This window comes from Rhineura floridana, chromosome 7 (assembly GCF_030035675.1).
Source record: "Rhineura floridana isolate rRhiFlo1 chromosome 7, rRhiFlo1.hap2, whole genome shotgun sequence".
In the NCBI taxonomy this organism is placed as follows: domain Eukaryota; kingdom Metazoa; phylum Chordata; class Lepidosauria; order Squamata; family Rhineuridae; genus Rhineura; species Rhineura floridana.
In genome coordinates, this window is record NC_084486.1 from 44,846,705 (window position 1) to 44,865,074 (window position 18,370).

Below are 18,370 nucleotides of genomic sequence, written 5' to 3' on the forward strand. Positions count from 1 at the left end.
CTGCTATGTGTCCTGGACAAGCTTCTAATTGCATCTTGTTATATATTTATTTATTCTGTTATTACATTTATATCCTGCCCTTCCTCCCAGAAGGAGCCCAGGGCAGCAAACAAAAACACAAATCACTTTAAAACATCTTAAACAAAGACTTTAAAACATATTAAAACAAAACATCTTAAAAACATATTTAAAAAACAACTTTAAAAATATCTTTGAAAAACAAAAAACATCTTAAAAAGCAATTCCAGTACAGACGAGACTGGGATAACTGGCTTATTGAAAGAGGAAGGTCTAAAATGGCACTGAAATGATAACAGAGATGGTGCCTATCTAATATTTAACGGGAGGGAATTGCAAAGTGTCAGTGCCACAACACTAAATGCCTGCTTCCTATGTTGTGCAAATCTCCTGATAAGATGGTACCTGCAGAGCGCAGCGATCAACAGGGTATATAAGGAGTAAGATGATCTTTCAGGTATTCTGGTCCCAAACTGCGTAGGGCTTTGTACACCAAATCTAGAACCTTGAACTTGGCCTGGTAGCTAATGGGCATAGATTTAGAGATACGGAACCTGTGGCTCTCCAAATGTTGTTGGACAATAACTCCCATCATCCCTGACCATTGGCCATGTCAGCTGGAGCTGATGGGCATTGGAATTCAGGAACATCCTGGAGGTGGGCATGGGTTCCCTATCCATGTTGCAGATGAAGTCGACTCTTAATTCTTTGCTGAATTCTAATATCCTTTAAAATGTAAATATATAACAAATACACACACCACTCAGTGGTCTCAGGTATGTTCTAAAACAGTTGCCTCTGATTACTAGAATTCTAACAGATGTGTGCTGTAGTTTGATTTACTAAACTTGAAAGCGTAAGTTTTGTAGTGACTAATTAAACTCATTTGTTGCAGCACATGCATATTAATATAATGTAAACAAATCACAGGAAAATGTAAAGTGTTCCAGCATATGTATCAGCCCTTGGAGCTTTTTTAGATGTTGCAGTTGCATTTCTGTACATAAAATTATAACCTTTCACCAAGCAGTTCAGGCATTGTTTTCACTTTTGGCCAATATCGCATTACCTTTCACAATCTTCAGCAGATTCCTGCCTTGTATATTAATGTGCTGTTATTACATAATATTTTCCCAGCCAAGAAGGCTGGGTGTTGATGGTGTGAGAAAAATGTATGGAGCAGAACATCAGAACATGTCATGTTGGTGGCTGTCCAATTCCCTAGGCTTTTATTGGATGGTTGAGGTTTGATATGCTGGTTATATCTTACAGTTTTACAATTGAGCACTACTTCAGCAAGTAGCAGTCACAAGTTTGTCAATTCTTTTTAAAAAACATTCTTGGCTGTGTAGGCGCAGCTTTAAAGTCAATAGCTGGATAACAATGAGAGAATATAATTTTGAATAGTCAAAATAAGTAGAGGCATATTGTAACTCATCCAAAAAACAAGACTAAACTTAATATTGGAGGAATGAAAAATGGAAATTGACTGCCTTCAAATCAATTCCGACTTATGGTGACCCTATGAATAGGGTTTTCATGGTAAGTGCTATTCAGAGGTGGTTTTACCATTGCCTTCCTCTGAGGCTGAGAGGCAGTGACTGGCCCAAGGTCACCCAGTGAGCTTCATGGATGTGTGGGGATTCGAACCCTGGTCTCCCAGGTCATACTACAGCACCTTAACCACTACACCACACTGGCTGTCTATTGCAGGAATAAGCAGAGTAAATTATGCATGTAGTGTGGTTATAAATTTTCCTTCCTCCTTTCCTGAAGAATCTTGTGTCACTGTGGATAAGTACTTGGTGTTCTGAAACTCAAATAATTCAGTATTTGAAAAATCTCATCCAAACCAGATGTGTTAAGCATTTGTTTCTATTAAACATTTTTCTTTTTTACAAATTTACACAGAAAAATCAACAAATTTTGACCTTCCTTAGACCAACCGAAATAACTCAAAATATTGAATAAGCTTTTGAGTTCATCAGAACTCTTCATTAGACTACATGATAACCAGATGACTTTAGGGATAAGGGGTGAGAGATAAGAAAAACTGGCTGCTGTTGAAGGCATGGAGTGTGTTTCTAGTCACAGTCTTCACATGGAATAGGGAAGAAAGTGATAGACATTCTAGTGATAGGCTAAGTTGACGCTCCTTTAATTCTTTTTCTACATTTGCAGTACTGACTGGATGTGTAATGTGGCCTTCTATTATATGTTATATTTATAGTGTGGTATTAATTCTTGTATTGTTGTCAGATTTGCTATTTTTTTATTACAGTTGTATTTTGTTTGAAAATGTTTTGCAATTGTTTGCTCTTGTTATACGTTATTTTAGTTATTGTGTTTTTTCTTGTTGTCAGTCGCTTTGAGTTCTACTGTTGGAAAAAAGCGACTAACAAATGCCAGTAATAAATAAATAATAATAATTCACATGAAACTATTTAAGTGCTATGCAGGTATCTTTGGGGGGGGCATTTGAGAGGTATTGATTCATAAAGACAAGTGATGCTGTTGCAAGAAAGAATTGTATCGGTCTTGTGAATTTTTTTAAAGGATGTTGGTTTCAGTGACATATATTATCCAGTAAATGAAAGAGGTGTATGAAAAGGTGACAAAGTATAGTACCAATAACTGTACAGTTTGGTGGTTAAGGTTTGGACTCTTGCTGAATTCTGGATTTGCTTCTTCACTGTGGCCTGGTTTTGTTCCTTGTTACGTGAGATCAGAGTACTGGTTGAAAAGAAATGGGAGTTCTGGGTATTGTGCATAGGTAAAAGTATGCATAGAACAGGAGCCATATCCTTCATTGGTTAGGCCAGGCGTGGGGAGCCTTTGGCCCTCCAGATGTTACTGAACTACAGCTTCCATCAGACCCAGCAAGCATGGCCAGTGGTCAGGGATATTGGGAGTTGTTCAGTAACATGGAGGTGGGTGGGCAAAAGTTCTTCACATCTGGGTTAGGCAATTAGTCTAGGGGTTGATTTTATTCCATTTAAGACTTGTACTCTCTCAACTGCAATTTTTGCAAGTCATTTGGTAATAATCCCCATAGAATTAGACTGGTAATGTATTCTTCAGTGAACTTTAATTGTGCTGCTTTAGTTTCCCTGTCTAAATTGAGGCTGAATCTCTTTTGTCCTGAGACAGATTGTATGAAATCTAAAATTAAACGTCAATATTAAAAAGATCTAATTATTCTTGCGGTTTAGAATAAGACCACCTGTAGAACATCTGCTTTAGTTTCTCAACTCTAGTAATATGACATGTGTCTTAGAGTTAACTGTGCAATTATAATTTGACATTCTTGCTCATATTAGTAACTCTGAAGAAACATTTGTGCAAATAAAGGGTGGCAGCAGTGGTAGACGTATACACATAAAATTGATATCATTTAGACCAGTGGTTCCCCAACTTTTCTCATGGATATCTTAAAAATTGGTGATGGTCTTGGTGGATCACCATGATTTTTCTTCCTGTGATAGTAATTGTAATGCACTGTGCTAGATGCTGTATGATTTTTAACTGTATTTTGATTGCTTCTTTTATTTCTTATATGGTATTTTAGTGTATTACTTGCATTCCACAGAGTTCAAATTGCAATACAATAAAATACCATATAAGAAGCAATAAACAATATAAGAAATATAAGAAGCAATAAAATGCAATTAAAATGATATGAATATTTAATGTGGACATGCTGTGGACCACCTGAATGAAGCTTGTGTGGAAGGAAAAACTCAGACAATTTAGGTGCTCCAAAGGACAGAGTTTTATTGAGGCAAGAACACAAAACCAATGATCACTGGGAGAGAGGTCATCAAAACCAGCTCTCGCTAAAAGAAACGAAGCAGGTGCTTATAAATGTGTTATACGTCATGCATCTGGCTTTTCCAAATGCATCTATTATTCACCATACATAGTAAAATCATACACCTTCTTGATGGTCCTTTATCACATTTTTACCCTGCCCCTTCCATGTGCCAGCAAAGAAAGTTCCTAACACAACCATGATCTGATGTCGGCATTTCAACTCTGTGTTCCAACCTGGCATTTTTAAAACAGCAGTTTCATCTGCGTCCTCTGTGAAATAGTACTGACCGCTACTTCCTCTTTTCACTTCTTAGCTGCAAAATTAACTTGGTTTCACTTTTAGGCGAGCTACATTATATTGCTTTAATATGAGGCCTTGCAAGCAGTATAACTGAAGCTAACCTGAGGCCTCTAAAACTCCTAGCTCCCAAGGTCATTCCAGAGGGATGAGATTGTAAATCTCACCACACTTGCACACCACTTGTGGTCCATGAACCACAGTTTGGGAACCTCTGATCTAGACAGTGATACATATGTCTCATTTAGAAACAATTTAAAACAGTGGTGTCAAATATATGTTTGTGTGACTTGTTTGTGTTTTTCTTTAAGGTTTTTGGATTCAAAACATAAAAACCATTACAAGATATACAATCTGTAAGTATGCTACTTAAATATACCTTCTATCAAATACTGAGCCCAAACAGTTATGTTAGATGAAATTAAGTTCTTTTTTATATTAAGAGTAGACCTCAAAGATATTCTATGGGCTTAAACATTAAAAAATGCAGAATGTAAGCATAGTTAGCTTATTTGGTAAGGGTGATGATATGGTGCAGTTTAATGTCACTTAGGCTACTTTAAATGGCAGAAATCCCACCTTACAGCCTGTAACCTTGTGATAAAATGAAATTATTCAGGCAGCTTCAGTTAATTTGATGACATAGTTGCATTGAAGCAAAATTGTTACATGCTATTTTACTTTTATGGAAGGTGTTCATTTGCTATACTTAGGGTGCAGTCCAAGTGGTGTATACCCCGGGCTGAAGGGAGTTGGATATGGTGGATCCCTGACTGAGCCAGCTGGGTCCAGGCTCACCCAGACTGAGTTGACAGAAGGCCCCCCTCTTGGCACAGTCACGGGGTAGCCAGCCCAACCCAGATCAGCCAGTGATCTGCCAGAGAAGCCCAGCCCAGTGTAGGGAAGCCAGCAGAAACAAGGCCCCCAAAAGGGGTGTTCTGGGGGCGTGTCAGGGAGGGGCTGAGGGGAGGGAGACATATGTGACATCTAGGTCCCATTTGGCTCTGTCCTGCGCCCTCCCGTTCCTGGCAGACGCTACACCGGGAAAAGGTGGCACCACACCCTCCTGGCAGGTAGATGTGGTAGCTCCTTCCGCCAGCTCTGCTCCTGCCAGCCGATGACGACTTCGATTGCTCTGCCTGGCTACATTTCATGTGTCAAATTGTTTCTGATTGTGCTGTATAGTTAAATTTTATGTCAAAGATTCTAGGGCTTATAGTAAACAGATGTATTGAGTAATATTTTAGCCACCGTTTATTTATTTATTTATTTATTTATTGCATTGGTATACTGCCCCATAGCCGAAGCTCTCTGGGCAGTTTACAACAAATAAAAACGTTAAAAACAAATATACAAATTTAAAAACACATTTTTTAAAAAGCAATTTAAAAACACATGCTAAAATGCCTGGGAGAAGAGGAAAGTCTTGACCTGGGGCCGAAAAGATAACAGTGTTGGCGCCAGGTGCACCTCATCAAAAACATCATTCCATAATTTGGGGGCCACCACTGAGAAGGCCCTCTTGCTTGTTGCCATCCTCCGAGCTTCCCTCGGAGTAGGCACCCGGAGGAGGGCCTTTGATGTTGAGCATAGTGTACGGGTGGGTTTGTGTCGGGAGATGCGTTCCATCAGGTATTGTTTTTTATTTTTATTTTATTTTTATTAATTGAAAAAAAATATATGAAGAATTAAATTATAGAGAGTACTACATCCACACTTAACACTAATGTTTCAGATCTGATTTTTATGAACTGTAAAATGCCAAAGTTATTTTCATGATCATAAGTACTATTTGAATGCATCTGGTAAGTTCAAATACTTTTCTGGGTGTTTTTTTTTTTAAAAAATTAATAAATTATATCATCTGCATTATTGCAGGTTTCAGATCTGGAACCGCTAAGCTTTAGAAACATCAGAGAAGATCCCTAAGATATAGTCTAGTGGTTCATTAGGTCAAGAACTAAAAGTTCCCTTTCTGTGACAGAAAGCATTCCTTAGACACAGTGTAAAGGAACTTTGGATCCAGTCCATTAAATTTCCCTACATAAATTCTTGTGGCTGATTTATTTGAAATATATATGCTTTTCTGCAGGGCTGGCACCAGGCATGACTGGGCCCTTGGGCACCAACCTGCCCCAGGCCCGCAGCACCATAGCCCAGCACCCCCTCAATACAGATGGTGCAGGGTTAATAAGCCCACCTGCATGGCCCACCTACCTCTCATGTCATGTGAATGATGTGCGCATGTAGCGAGCATGCCTGCCATCAACCAAGATGGCAGTGGGGGCGTCAGCCTCTTAGGGAAGCCACCGCCACCATCTTGGGTGATGGGAGGTATCTTGGGTGATAGGAGAGGTATGTGGGGTGTGCACGTGGACTTATTAAAGTCTGCACTGTCTTTGCTGGGGAGGGTGCCTGGGAGCTCCATTTCGACAATCCGAGGCAGGGTCGGGTTGCAGGACCCAATGCTGCTGTGGATCAAGGAATGGGAGTGCCACCCTCCCACCCTAAGGAGGGCCCCCTCTGGGCTGCAGGGGCCCTTGGCCAGAGCCCAACCTGGCTGTCCTCTGGCACTAGCCCTGCTTTTCTATTAAAATATCCAAAGCAGATTACCATTTTAAAAGAAGCTATAATAAACCTTTAAAAATTATAAAAATTTAAACAGATTTAAGAAGAAACAGCCTAAAATCAAACAAAACAAAGTGAATAAAAGCAGCAGCCATCCGTTGCCCATTAAAAGTCTTGAAGAATAAAAAGATTTTAAATTCAGATTCATATGGAAGAAGTGATACCTCAGTCATTTAGGGCTTTCAGGGTCCAAATAATTATGTCTTGAAACTCACCTGGAGCCCAATAAAACTTTTTCAACCCAAATGTCATATGATCAGACCAACATGTCTCAGTCAATAATTGGACTACCATGTTTTTAATGAGCTGGAGTTTCTGAACAACCTTAAAGGCCAGCTCCACATACAAAACACATTTTAATAAACTAATCTGGATGTAGAAGAGGCAGAACTGCAGTCTGCTAATGTTTAGACCTTAAAGCTGCTTTGATGTGCTTTATGAATTGCCTCTTCATCTTGAAGTTTATGGCCCAAATAACGAATGCGCTCATAGCCATTGTTGCCTTTCTTACTATTTTGTCATAAGTTTGCTTGTGTAAGCTATCAGATTGTCATTCTTCAGCTTCCTATTTTGATAAATGTGTGCAAAGAACCACTTACCTGGTCACCTGTGACAAGTAATAATTGCCCCAGAAGACCAGGCATTTTGTGGCTGCAGTGTCTTTGATGTTCTCTGTGTCACAGACAAAGACCTAGTGCAGACATAAGGCTAAACTGTGGTTTAGTGTTACAACAGGGATGAGGAATCCTTCAGCCCACAGGCCAAACTTGTCCCACCAGTCCTCCCCATTTGTCTTACCAGGCCATTTTCCCTAAATCATGCTCACCTGCCTCACACTTGACATCATATGTGATGTCAGGGTTTGGGTGGGTATAGCTGTAGCTACAAAGGAACAGTCAGGAGGTTCAAATGAGAATACACCTTGCTCGGATAGCATCAAGCAGTTTCTGTTGAAACCACTGCTAAAATGGAGGGGAAAAACTCAATTTTAGCAGCAGTTTGCATTGAAACAGGTTGGTGCTACCGCAGCAGCAAACCCCCTTGTGCTGTGATTCCCAAGCGATTGACAACCAGATGTCTGTCAGGCACTTGTATGTGAAGGTAGGTTGTCCCACCCATCTGTCAAAGTTGGCTCGTAGGCTGGGCCAGATAAGGATGGCGCAGTGTGCCAAAAAGGTTCCTCACCCGTAAGTTATACGAACAAGCTTACATGAGCCTCGCACTTGTGCTCTCGCTTTCTCTCTTCCCTGTTTGTCTGTGCAAAGAGGACATTGAAACCTTTCACACTAGGACTAATCACAGTGACGTCCAAACCAAACTCTGAGAACTGTGTTGTGTTTTAACTAACAATACCAAAGGCAAAAGTTTTTTCTTACTTTTCAGAAGTACAGTAATACCTCAGTTAACAGAGTAGATGTGTTCCTGGACATTGCTTCTTTAACAGAAACTTTGGTACCAGAGGTAGGAATAACATGGAAAGAATAGGGATAGGTTTTTACATCCACTCATAGATGGTGGGGGCAGCTTCAACAGGGGCTTTAAAGGTTGCCTACCTGGCATCCTCCCCCTCCCCTCCTTCGCTGAATCCTATTGGATCCTCCCCTCCCTAGCCCTGGGAGAAAGCAAGAGGTCTCTTTAAAGCAAAGCTACCACATAGTCTTGTCAGTTTCACTCTAGCAAATAAAGGCACATGCTGGTTGGTTTCACCTCAAAGCAAAGAGATAGTCTTGAAGTTTATCCATTGCAAAGCTGTTCAGTCTCACCTTTTAAAAAAGCCTTCCTTAAAAGGAGCTTGGTTCCTGGAGAATTTGTTACTGTATAGGTTTGGGTGGTGGTTCATGTCTGCTACAAAAGTTACCACTCCAAAATATTACTTAATAGTAATATTACCAGTTGGAGGAACAATCTACTTGATATTTTGATTTGCTGAGCTTCTGATATGAACTTCTTGAACTTAACCCAGTTCTACTGGCTTTGAATCTATTAACTATGTAGTATTTATGATTGTGACTTTGATGCTGTACATGGTGAACTCCTTAATATTAAAAAAGTCTTAAAACTCCTAACATAATGAATCAAAATTTTATTGCATTTTATAGGATTAAATTAAATGCAGTCCTAAAGATACTATTTACACATTTTGCATAAATTTAATGAAAGCATTTTACACTATCTGAATTTCAAACATAATATTTTAGAAGAATTTATATCTTTTCAGCAGCTGGATTCCTCACAGCTGTGGTATTAATCTAACATACCTTGTGCATTTAATATTTGTATTACTTTGTATAAATAAACTGGTCTCATACCAATAGTCTAGAAGCCTTCTGTGTGATTAAAAGGTCTTATTTATTACACAACAGGGAAACTGAAATACTTGCTTTTTAAAATAGACATATTTACATATTCACAATTTTTTCTCTATGGGCATACTAGCTAATACAAGCCAATGAATCATGTTGGGAGAAAGGAAAAGCCTTCATTATGTAGGATTAACAGTACATAACTGTATTTCAAGTTGAAACTACAAAACATTTGTAAATAATTGGAGCTTAATAGTTCGTTTACTAGTGCCTAATTTATTGTAGGTCAGAGAAGCAAATGTATCTACAATAAAATTGTGTTTTCTTTGTCAAATTCTGGCCATTGATTGGTTCATCACCATGATGACTTTAAATAAGACACAGTTGATCTAAAATTACTGTCATTCTTCCACCCATGCCTTTTCTGCTGGACCTATTGCTTCCCTTTAGTGGGATATAAATAAATAAAGCATTGGACCACTTGTTCTGAATATCTTCAGTATTTTACTGCAATTAGCCCCACAGATACTATCCAGATTGGCTATTTTCCTTCATGATACTGATGCAGGGAGTCTGTGTTTTCACACAGGGGAGTGTTTACACATGATCATGTAGTCTATCTTTGATCCCCAATGAACAACATGTTGCTTTGGCCCAAAGGGTGCATCAAGAATATTAGCTTAAATATATTGTAAATAGGAGACTGCAATGAGTGTCTGGATGTATGTTGAAGACAGCCCTTTATTTCCTTCTGTCTTTGTATGTCTTTATGTGATTGCCTTTCATCAAATTGTATGTGTCCTTTGCCTGAACCAGGCTTTTCCCTCAGCCTGCGGATCTTTCATCAAGCTTCACAGGCACTATTACATCTTGATTGAGATGACAACTGTTCAGAAGCCAGTTGAGAATTTTAATAACATAAAGCAATTTCCTTAACAATCTGTTGATTAAAAAAATTACTGTATATATTTTTGGGAGCCAAATGTATAAATTCAGTTTTATAAAGGGGTTTTGTAAACCTGTGTAGTACAATTGAGTCCACAGTGCCATTTGTAGTAATACTAAGGAAAGTGATTAATTTGTGAAGACAGAATATCACCCTCTGGTCCTTTTTCACAAGAAATGGTAAGACCAGGTTCTGGGTTAAGCATCTGTAGACATGTAGGAACTAATAAATAGTAGTTTGCAGGGTCATATTGACCCTTAGCACCATTTGTGCAGTTTTTCTTTTTTTCTCAGTTACTCCCATAGGGATAGAATCGACTTCCAAAGGTGCAGAATAAAAAACATCAATTTTTCACTAGATGTAGTAGCGGATCCCCTGGAATACCACATGGCAATTCAGTAGATACAGATGGGGCTTCCTTTTCTGTCTTCATAACAACTCTGTGACATACGATTATTAGGCCAGGAGTTAGTGGTCTTACAGATCCCAAGGTCACCCAATAAACAGTATGGAAATGGCGGTATGGAAATATGGACTTGAATCTCCCTGATTAAAGCCTGATGGTTGCTCCGCTATTACACAATATTATCTCCCCCATCCCTTCGTATCTTTGGACTTGCATGTGTCAGTGTATTAATCTATATGGCTTGGAGAACATATGACACTTCTAGCTATTTAGATGTTAAGCTAAACAGAAGTGTTTGTATTTGCTCTCATTATGGGTATAGAATTAGTTTGAAAATATATTCCCCCCTTTTTAGTTTTACCTCTTTAGTCCCCTTTTAATATCACTCCCCTGGATTTCTTAACTGTATTCTATGTATTTTTATCTTTTTAATGTCTTTTTGTGTTTTTATTGTGTATTGTTTTATCGTGAGCCGCCCTGAGTGTCCTATCTTAGGGTAGAAGGGCGGGATAGAAATATTTTAAATAATAATAAATAATATAATAAATGTGTTGTGGTAGTTGTGTTGAATCTGTAGTTATTGTGTTACAACTTTTCTTCCAGATGTGCTGAAAGACATTATGACACCGCCAAATTTAACTGCAGAGGTATGCTTGTTCTTACACATGAGACTGTATTTCTCAAAGCAAAATAGCTTGGAAGTGCTTAGAGAGGGAGATGTCTACTACAGCAAACCACAGAGTCCCTATTAGTCCAATTTCTGTGTTGGCCCAAGTCAATAAATAATTAGGAAATACATTTATTTTTCTTAATGGATCCACTTGTGTATCTATATTCCACATGTTTTCTCTACTTGATGTAGTAGATCTTTGCTATACTGTTCATTTCTATTCTGTGTAATTCAAAATGTATTGGGAACAGTCCTGTACTTGAGTAAGATGAAAATGTTGAAAAAATACTGTCTATAAATGCTTGTTTAAAATATACCCACCCACTGTGGAATTGAAAATATGGAGCACTCATATAAAATAAGTTTTTCTTTCCTGACACATCAGTCAGATTAACATAAAATGTTACCGCTGTCTTCCTATATTGACAGGATTTTTTTGTGTTAATCTTTTCTAAAAAATGTAAATTTTATAACATCTGAAACTATTGATGGTAGGGAAGTAAAGGAAATGCATTTCAGTCTGACACAACTAAAAATAATATAGTTTTGTATAAGGTGTGCTTAGTGGTACATGGGACTAAGCAGTTTCCAGAAAATTCTAGAATGAAAACTGACACAGTGGAGCTTAGAAAATACTTGTTTTACAACATATTAGTCTGGTTCAGATATTATGCTTAACAATGGTTTTAGTGCTGTGTGCGTGAATCTTACACTCACGTGTTCTTTCTCCAGTGCAATCACAGGGAGGCGATGAGAAACTTCAGCTACCATTTTTAATTAACTGGAGTTTAACATTATGCCTGAACATTGCATGATTGAAGTTCTCTTCATACAATTTTATGTGGAAAAAAATCCAGCAACAGGATTTCTTGGTTAAAATAGTGTCCTGGATACACATAATGAGCAGCAGTGAATTGGCAGAAAGTCTTAAATCGAAAGTCTAATGAAATTTGAACCATTTAATATATTTAATAATTGACTAGGCTCTATTCTATATGTGTGTACTATTCATGCTATTCAGAAAGGAGTTTCAAAGTTACTGCTTCTCAGTATGATTAACAGTTCTTCAGTGCTTAAGAGTATTATATTCCATAGTGATGTTAGGAAACAGATACAGAATATAATGCAGATGCAACAAGTGGCATCCTTCCTATGTGTGACTCTTGGGTATCATAGCAAGTCTCTTTTTCTCTTGCTTTTTGGCCCTTTGTCTTTTCTTCTCCACTCCCTCCCACCCCCCTGTTCGCTTCATTCTCTTCTGTTAAACCAGGGCTGGGGAACCTACAGACCAGGTGTGGCCCATCAGGCCTTCCCATTTGGCCTGCCAGGCCCCTGTCATATATGGGCAGTGCCTGCAAAGCCCCTTGTACACCATTTACCAAGCACCTGACAAACAGCTGATTGCCAAGTGCTTTGGAAGTGCTCACAAACGACAAGGTACAGACCTTTGGCAGGTATTAATTGCCTGATTTCATTATGATGTCAAATAATTGACTAGTGGATGGTTCTGCCCACTTGTCAAAGTTGGCCAGTGGGGTGTGGGGAGATAAAGATCTGGCCTATCAGGTGTGAAGGCCTTTTGGATATGACAATATGACAGTCCTGCTGTACATACAGGTGTCTATGAAGTGTTGATACTATTATAAAAATAAATTTGCTCTATTACATTATTACACCAGGCCTACACAACTTGTGACACACCGAACTCAACATACCCCACCAGTCACATAAAGTAAACCAATCGTGGGTTGATTAAACAAAACATTTTTGCTGTCTTTCTGAGCTAGAACAACAAGGAGATTTTCAAATGCTTAAGAGGTGATAAGAAATGGCTATTGGGCTCTATTTTCCATTGTGGGTCACAAATTGTGCACGCCTGTTCTGGACTATTGGCTATATAATTTGTACAAAACCTGTAATGATTAAAAAATACCTAATATGAATATGTTAGAATCTGACTCTTGGTTAATCAATATACTTTCTTTATTTTATAGTTGCACAGTATCCTTTTGAAGACCATAATCCGCCACAGCTGGAGCTTATCAAACCTTTTTGTGAAGATCTTGACCAATGGCTTAGTGAAGATGGCAGTCATGTTGCAGCAATCCACTGTAAAGCTGGAAAGGGACGAACTGGTGTAATGATTTGTGCATATTTGTTGCATCGAGGAAGATTTCAGAAGGCACAAGAAGCCCTAGATTTCTATGGGGAAGTAAGGACCAGAGATAAAAAGGTGAGAAGCTTCACTTTTCAACACATCTAATTCTTTTATTTGTAGATGTCCCGAAGGATTTCTTGAAATTGTGATTTTTTTTTTGACATTCAGGTATTCATTATGTTCATACCATGAATGTACAGCATTCCTAAAAACATTACTATGTTTTTAGACTTTTTCTTTATTTCATGGATACAGTCATCAACGTCTGTGAATAAAAAATAAAATATTTTTAGCTTCTACCTCCACCTCAGTTTGTGTGCTGCAAACTCTGTGGTGCCTTTTATTTTAGAATATTGATTAATACATAATTTTTTTAGCCTCCTGGTTTCAAACTTATTACACCTGCTCTCTCCTAGGCTCTCAACCATTTAACAAAAAACATGCATATTCATTTCTTAAGATTCACAACATAGGCACCTGTGTAATTAAGAGAATAACCGGGAAGTAAAAAGCCCACCATTCCTGCTATCCAGTTTGTTTCCTGGGTTAAAGTTTAAAAGTTCCCATTTTCTAAAGCAGAGATGGGATACCTGTGTCCCTCTTGATGCTGTTGGACTCCCAACTCCCCATCAGCCCCAGCCAGGATGACCAGTGGTGAAAGTGATGGGAGTTGTAGTCAAACAACATCTTGGAGGGACCCAGGTTTCCTGCCCCTTTTCTAAAGGTTTCATATTGCCCTCTAACAAGAATTGAAAGGGGGAAATAGCCATTTTAGAAAGCCTCAAACAGCATCATCTTGTTGATGCAGCTGCTGAGGATAGGGCTGGGTCCAATTGGAAAGGAAGACACAGCAACATGTCTGCCCTGCCTCAATAGTTAATTGTCACTAGGGCTGTCATTTGCTTAAAGAAATCTTAGTAGCTTTAGTGTATGAGCTCTAATTGATTAAATCTACAAATGAATAAAATAATAGTTCTGAAGAAAAAGTAAACTTTCCATTGATTTTAGATTGTATCCTTGTGTCACATACATGTGTTTGCATCACAGTAAGCACTCAGAAGAGGCATTTCTTCTTGTGTGAGAGAGATGGAATGCCTCTTCGAAGAAGGCATTTGCTACTCATAGATGCTTAGTTTCTTGCATTCAGGTTTTCAAAATATCTGCTGCCCAATTTTAAGTGGGGGCACTTCTGAATTAACCAAAAGATTTTTAATTGACTAAATGTTGCATTCCTATTTGTAACAGTTAAATTTGTTATACCATAATTTCAAATCCCTGCTGCATGCTTGCACAGTATTTTAAAAGAGGTAAAGAGCTGACATGCATTCAGCCAACTCTTCAAATTGCCTTTTGTTATCACCTTTGCCAGCTGTCTGTTAGCAATGTTGCACCAGGGGTGGAGAACCTTTTTGGATTCATGGGCTAGTTCATTATCAGGATCTGCCTTGTGGGCCAAATCTAACAGCTGGGCAGAGGGGTGGGTGTCACAAATGACATCAGGTGATTTGGTGTCTTGAAGTCCTGAAGTTGGGAGGTAGAAAGGTATTGCTAAAATGAAGTTTCCCCCCTTTCATTTTAGTAGCTTTTTCAAATTAAGCCCCTTGAAAGAAAGGGGGAGGAACCTTCATTTAAGCAGAGATTTCCATCCTGCTTAGCGCTGGGTACAGGTGTGTGAGAGAGTTCCTTTCAGGGAACTCTCTTGTTAACACCTTAACCAAACAAAATTGACTTCCCCACCCTCCCCATGTATTAGCCAATGTGTGGGGGACCACTCCTGCCTGGTAGAACACTTCAGAAGCGGTGTAAGGAGGCTTTGCAGGTGTTGCCAATTTCAGCCAAGCCCTGCCCTTACCCTACCTGCCCCACACCTGACATCATGTATGATATCAGATGTAGGGTTATGTATGTGGCTTGCCCAAAATGGCCTTGCAAGCCAAACAGAGAAGACATGTGGTCAAAGTATGGCCCGTAGGCCAGAGGTCCCCCTCCCTAGTGCTACAGGGACAGACTGGGGGAGAGGAAGCTCTCCTAGGTGTTGACAGTCATAACCAGCCAGAGGGTGGCCAGGTTGGGCCATGGCCAAGGGCCTCTCCTTAAGGTGAGAGGGTAGCACTCCCATTACGCGATCTGCAGCAGCATTGACTCCCAACCCTGCCACAGAACTTAGAGAGGGAGCTCCAGGGCCCCTCATATACACACACACACACCACCTACCTCTTCAGTGGCTGTGAATGCTGTGCACGCAGCGCACACATGCTTGTCATCAACCAAGTTTGTGGCAGAGGCTTCCCTAAGGGGCTGCTGCCATCTTTGTTGATGGCATGCATGTGCACTACACTACATTCACATGAAGCAATGGGAGAGGTACGTGGGGCAGGCGCTGTGGGCCCAGGGCAGGCTGGTTCCCAAGGGCCCAGTCATGCCTGGCACCAGCCCTGGTAATAGCATCTACACAAGCTCTGCCAAAAGAGATAGGTTTTCAGTTACCAGATGCCCAGGGCCTCTTCTCTTTTCCAGCAGCAGCCCAAATTAACAAATGGCCTTTTGACAAATAAATACCACAGTTGTTGCACATGGTTTCCTTTGTTAAATATATGATAAGTTTTCCATGCCAAATGATTGATCTCCTCTAGCAGGAGTGGGCAAAATTGTCCAACTTTACTAGCTCTTTGTAGAATATCTGGTTTTAACTATCAACATATTTTCCTACCCGTCTTTTTAAAAACTGTGTCTCTCCTATAAAAAAATGTACTACTTATAGAAAATCTGCTCTACTCCTCTAACAGCCTCTTGGAGACTGTAGCTTTCACTGCAGCAGCAGCAATATGTTGGAACTTTCTGCCTGTTAGCCATAGACAGGCACCTTCATTATACCATTTCATACCTGCTAAAAACTTTTTTATCTTAGCAAACCTGTCCAGACACATAATTCAGTTTTTAAGTGATGTTGATTTTTATCTCTGTATCATTGATAATTATTTTACTGTTTTGCATGCACTGCCTAAGCATGTTTTGATTAAGCAGTTTCTAAACTTTATCTAAGTTGCATCACACAACCATAAGAGTATCGGCATGGTTCTTTTTAATGGATAATATTCAACCAAGACATCTTCAGTAAACCATTGAAATTGGTGGAAAGTTATTTAAATACATTTATTTACATGGGAGTGAGTATAACTAACATTGGATATTACCCAGTATATTTTGTGCAATCTTTAATGACTTTGAGCTGTTAACAAATATTGTGAAAGTAACTGGTATTACTGAATACATTTATTTTTGTTGCTCAAGGGAGATAAATCCTGGCATCTCAATGAAAATTGTTTGTTAATTGTAATATTGGGGAGAAAACTGTTTATGGTATTTGTGTTTCTTTTAAGGAGACAAATACAGGCATACCCCGCTTTAACATTCACAATAGGACTGGAGAGTATACTTTAAGTGAAAATCTACTTTAAGTGAAGCAATTGTCTTCACTTATACTGCACACAAACACCACTAGATGGCAGCAGCGTCATGCCAATAAAATGTACGTTATTGCGAAGCGCGCGAACGTTAAGCGGGGTATGGGGAAGTATGGAGCATGTATGTTATAGCGAAGCAACGTTAAGCGGGGTATGCCTGTACTGCAGTAAAAAATGGAATCTATATCTATTTTGCACTGGGCAGTAACACTGTTGAACTGCGGGGGGAAAGGTAGACTTTCTAACAATGAATAATTGCATATCCCAATGTTAACAATTCCTCATTACTTCAACTGAAACAAACCAGTGTGTGTCTTTCCAAGTCTGCTGTGAACTCTTTCAGAGATATTTATACATGCAACCTTTGGCTGCCTGTAACATATAAAAGTAGGCCACTTAAACTTCATTCCTATGCATACTTAGCTGAGAGTAAGTCCCATTGAATTCAGGGGCTTACTTTTGATTAGATGTGTAGGGTTGCAATGTAAAAATATGAATATGGACATGATGCTTTGAAAATCATGTTCTATCACATACTTAAAAGGCTGTAGTTTCCTTTCTGGCTACAAACGTAATGTAGGAAGTTAGTCTGTAATATGTATGGGACCACCCTGGGACCTACTGGTGAAGCAATAAATATAATAAAATTGGCTTCTAGGTACTGATTTCTGAAAATAAATTGAGCACCTTTTCTTAAAATCCTTGAGAAAACATTTTTTTAAAAAATAGAATAATGAAACAAATGGAAATATGTAATAAAAACATGACAGATTCAACTACGTTAATTTTAGAGGTGTTTTGACCTTCTGTTTATCTTTATAAACTGTTAATAATAATAATAATAATAATAATTTAATTTTTGTGTCGCCTATCTGGCCGAAGTCACTCTAGGCGACGTACACAATTAAATTCCAGTAAAATTACAATTTAAAATACAGACCAAATACAATACAGCATCATAAAACAGTGTATAAACAACGGGCATTCAGTAATATTGATAAAGATTAGCCCACCCCGGAGGTGCCGAAAGCCTGTTCAAAAAGCCAAGTTTTTAAGGCTCGGCGAAATGCATCCAGGGAGGGGGCATGTCGAAGATCGAACAGGAGGGAGTTCCAGAGAGTGGGGGCCGCCACTGAGAATGCCCTCTCCCTAGTTCCCACCAACCTAGCTGTTTTTGCTGGTGGTACTGAGAGAAGGCCCTGCGTGGCTGATCTGGTCAGGCGGCTTAATTGGTGGTACTGGAGGTGTTCCTTCAGGTAAACTGGGCCGAGACCGTATAGGGATTTAAAGGTTAATACCAACACCTTGAATTGGGCCCGGAAAACAACTGGAAGCCAGTGTAGATGAACTAACACCGGCGTAATGTGGTCACGGCGGCGGCTATTTGTGAGCAGACGAGCCGCCGCATTTTGTACCAGCTGTAATTTCTGGACCGTTTTCAAGGGTAACCCCACGTAGAGCTCATTGCAGTAGTCCAATCGAGAGGTGACCAGGGCATGTACTACCAGTGGGAGCTGATGAATAGGGAGGTAGGGTTGCAGCCTCCGGATAAGATGTAGTTGATACCAAGCTGCCTGGCTCACTGCCGAAATCTGAGCCTCCATGGACAGCTTGGAATCAAGAACAACCCCAAGGCTGCGGACCTGATCCTTCAGGGGTAATCTTA

General features: G+C 39.4%; 1 protein-coding gene across 1 annotated transcript in view; it reads left to right on the forward strand.

Moving 5' to 3' along the window:
• Positions 1-18,370, forward strand: part of PTEN (phosphatase and tensin homolog) — a 71,276-nt gene that overhangs the window by 23,893 nt on the left and 29,013 nt on the right. Inside the window, exons 3-5 of the mRNA XM_061635393.1 lie at positions 4,441-4,485; positions 11,016-11,059; positions 13,077-13,315. Of these exons, the coding sequence (XP_061491377.1) occupies positions 4,441-4,485; positions 11,016-11,059; positions 13,077-13,315 (328 nt within the window). The remainder of the gene's footprint in view (positions 1-4,440; positions 4,486-11,015; positions 11,060-13,076; positions 13,316-18,370) is intronic.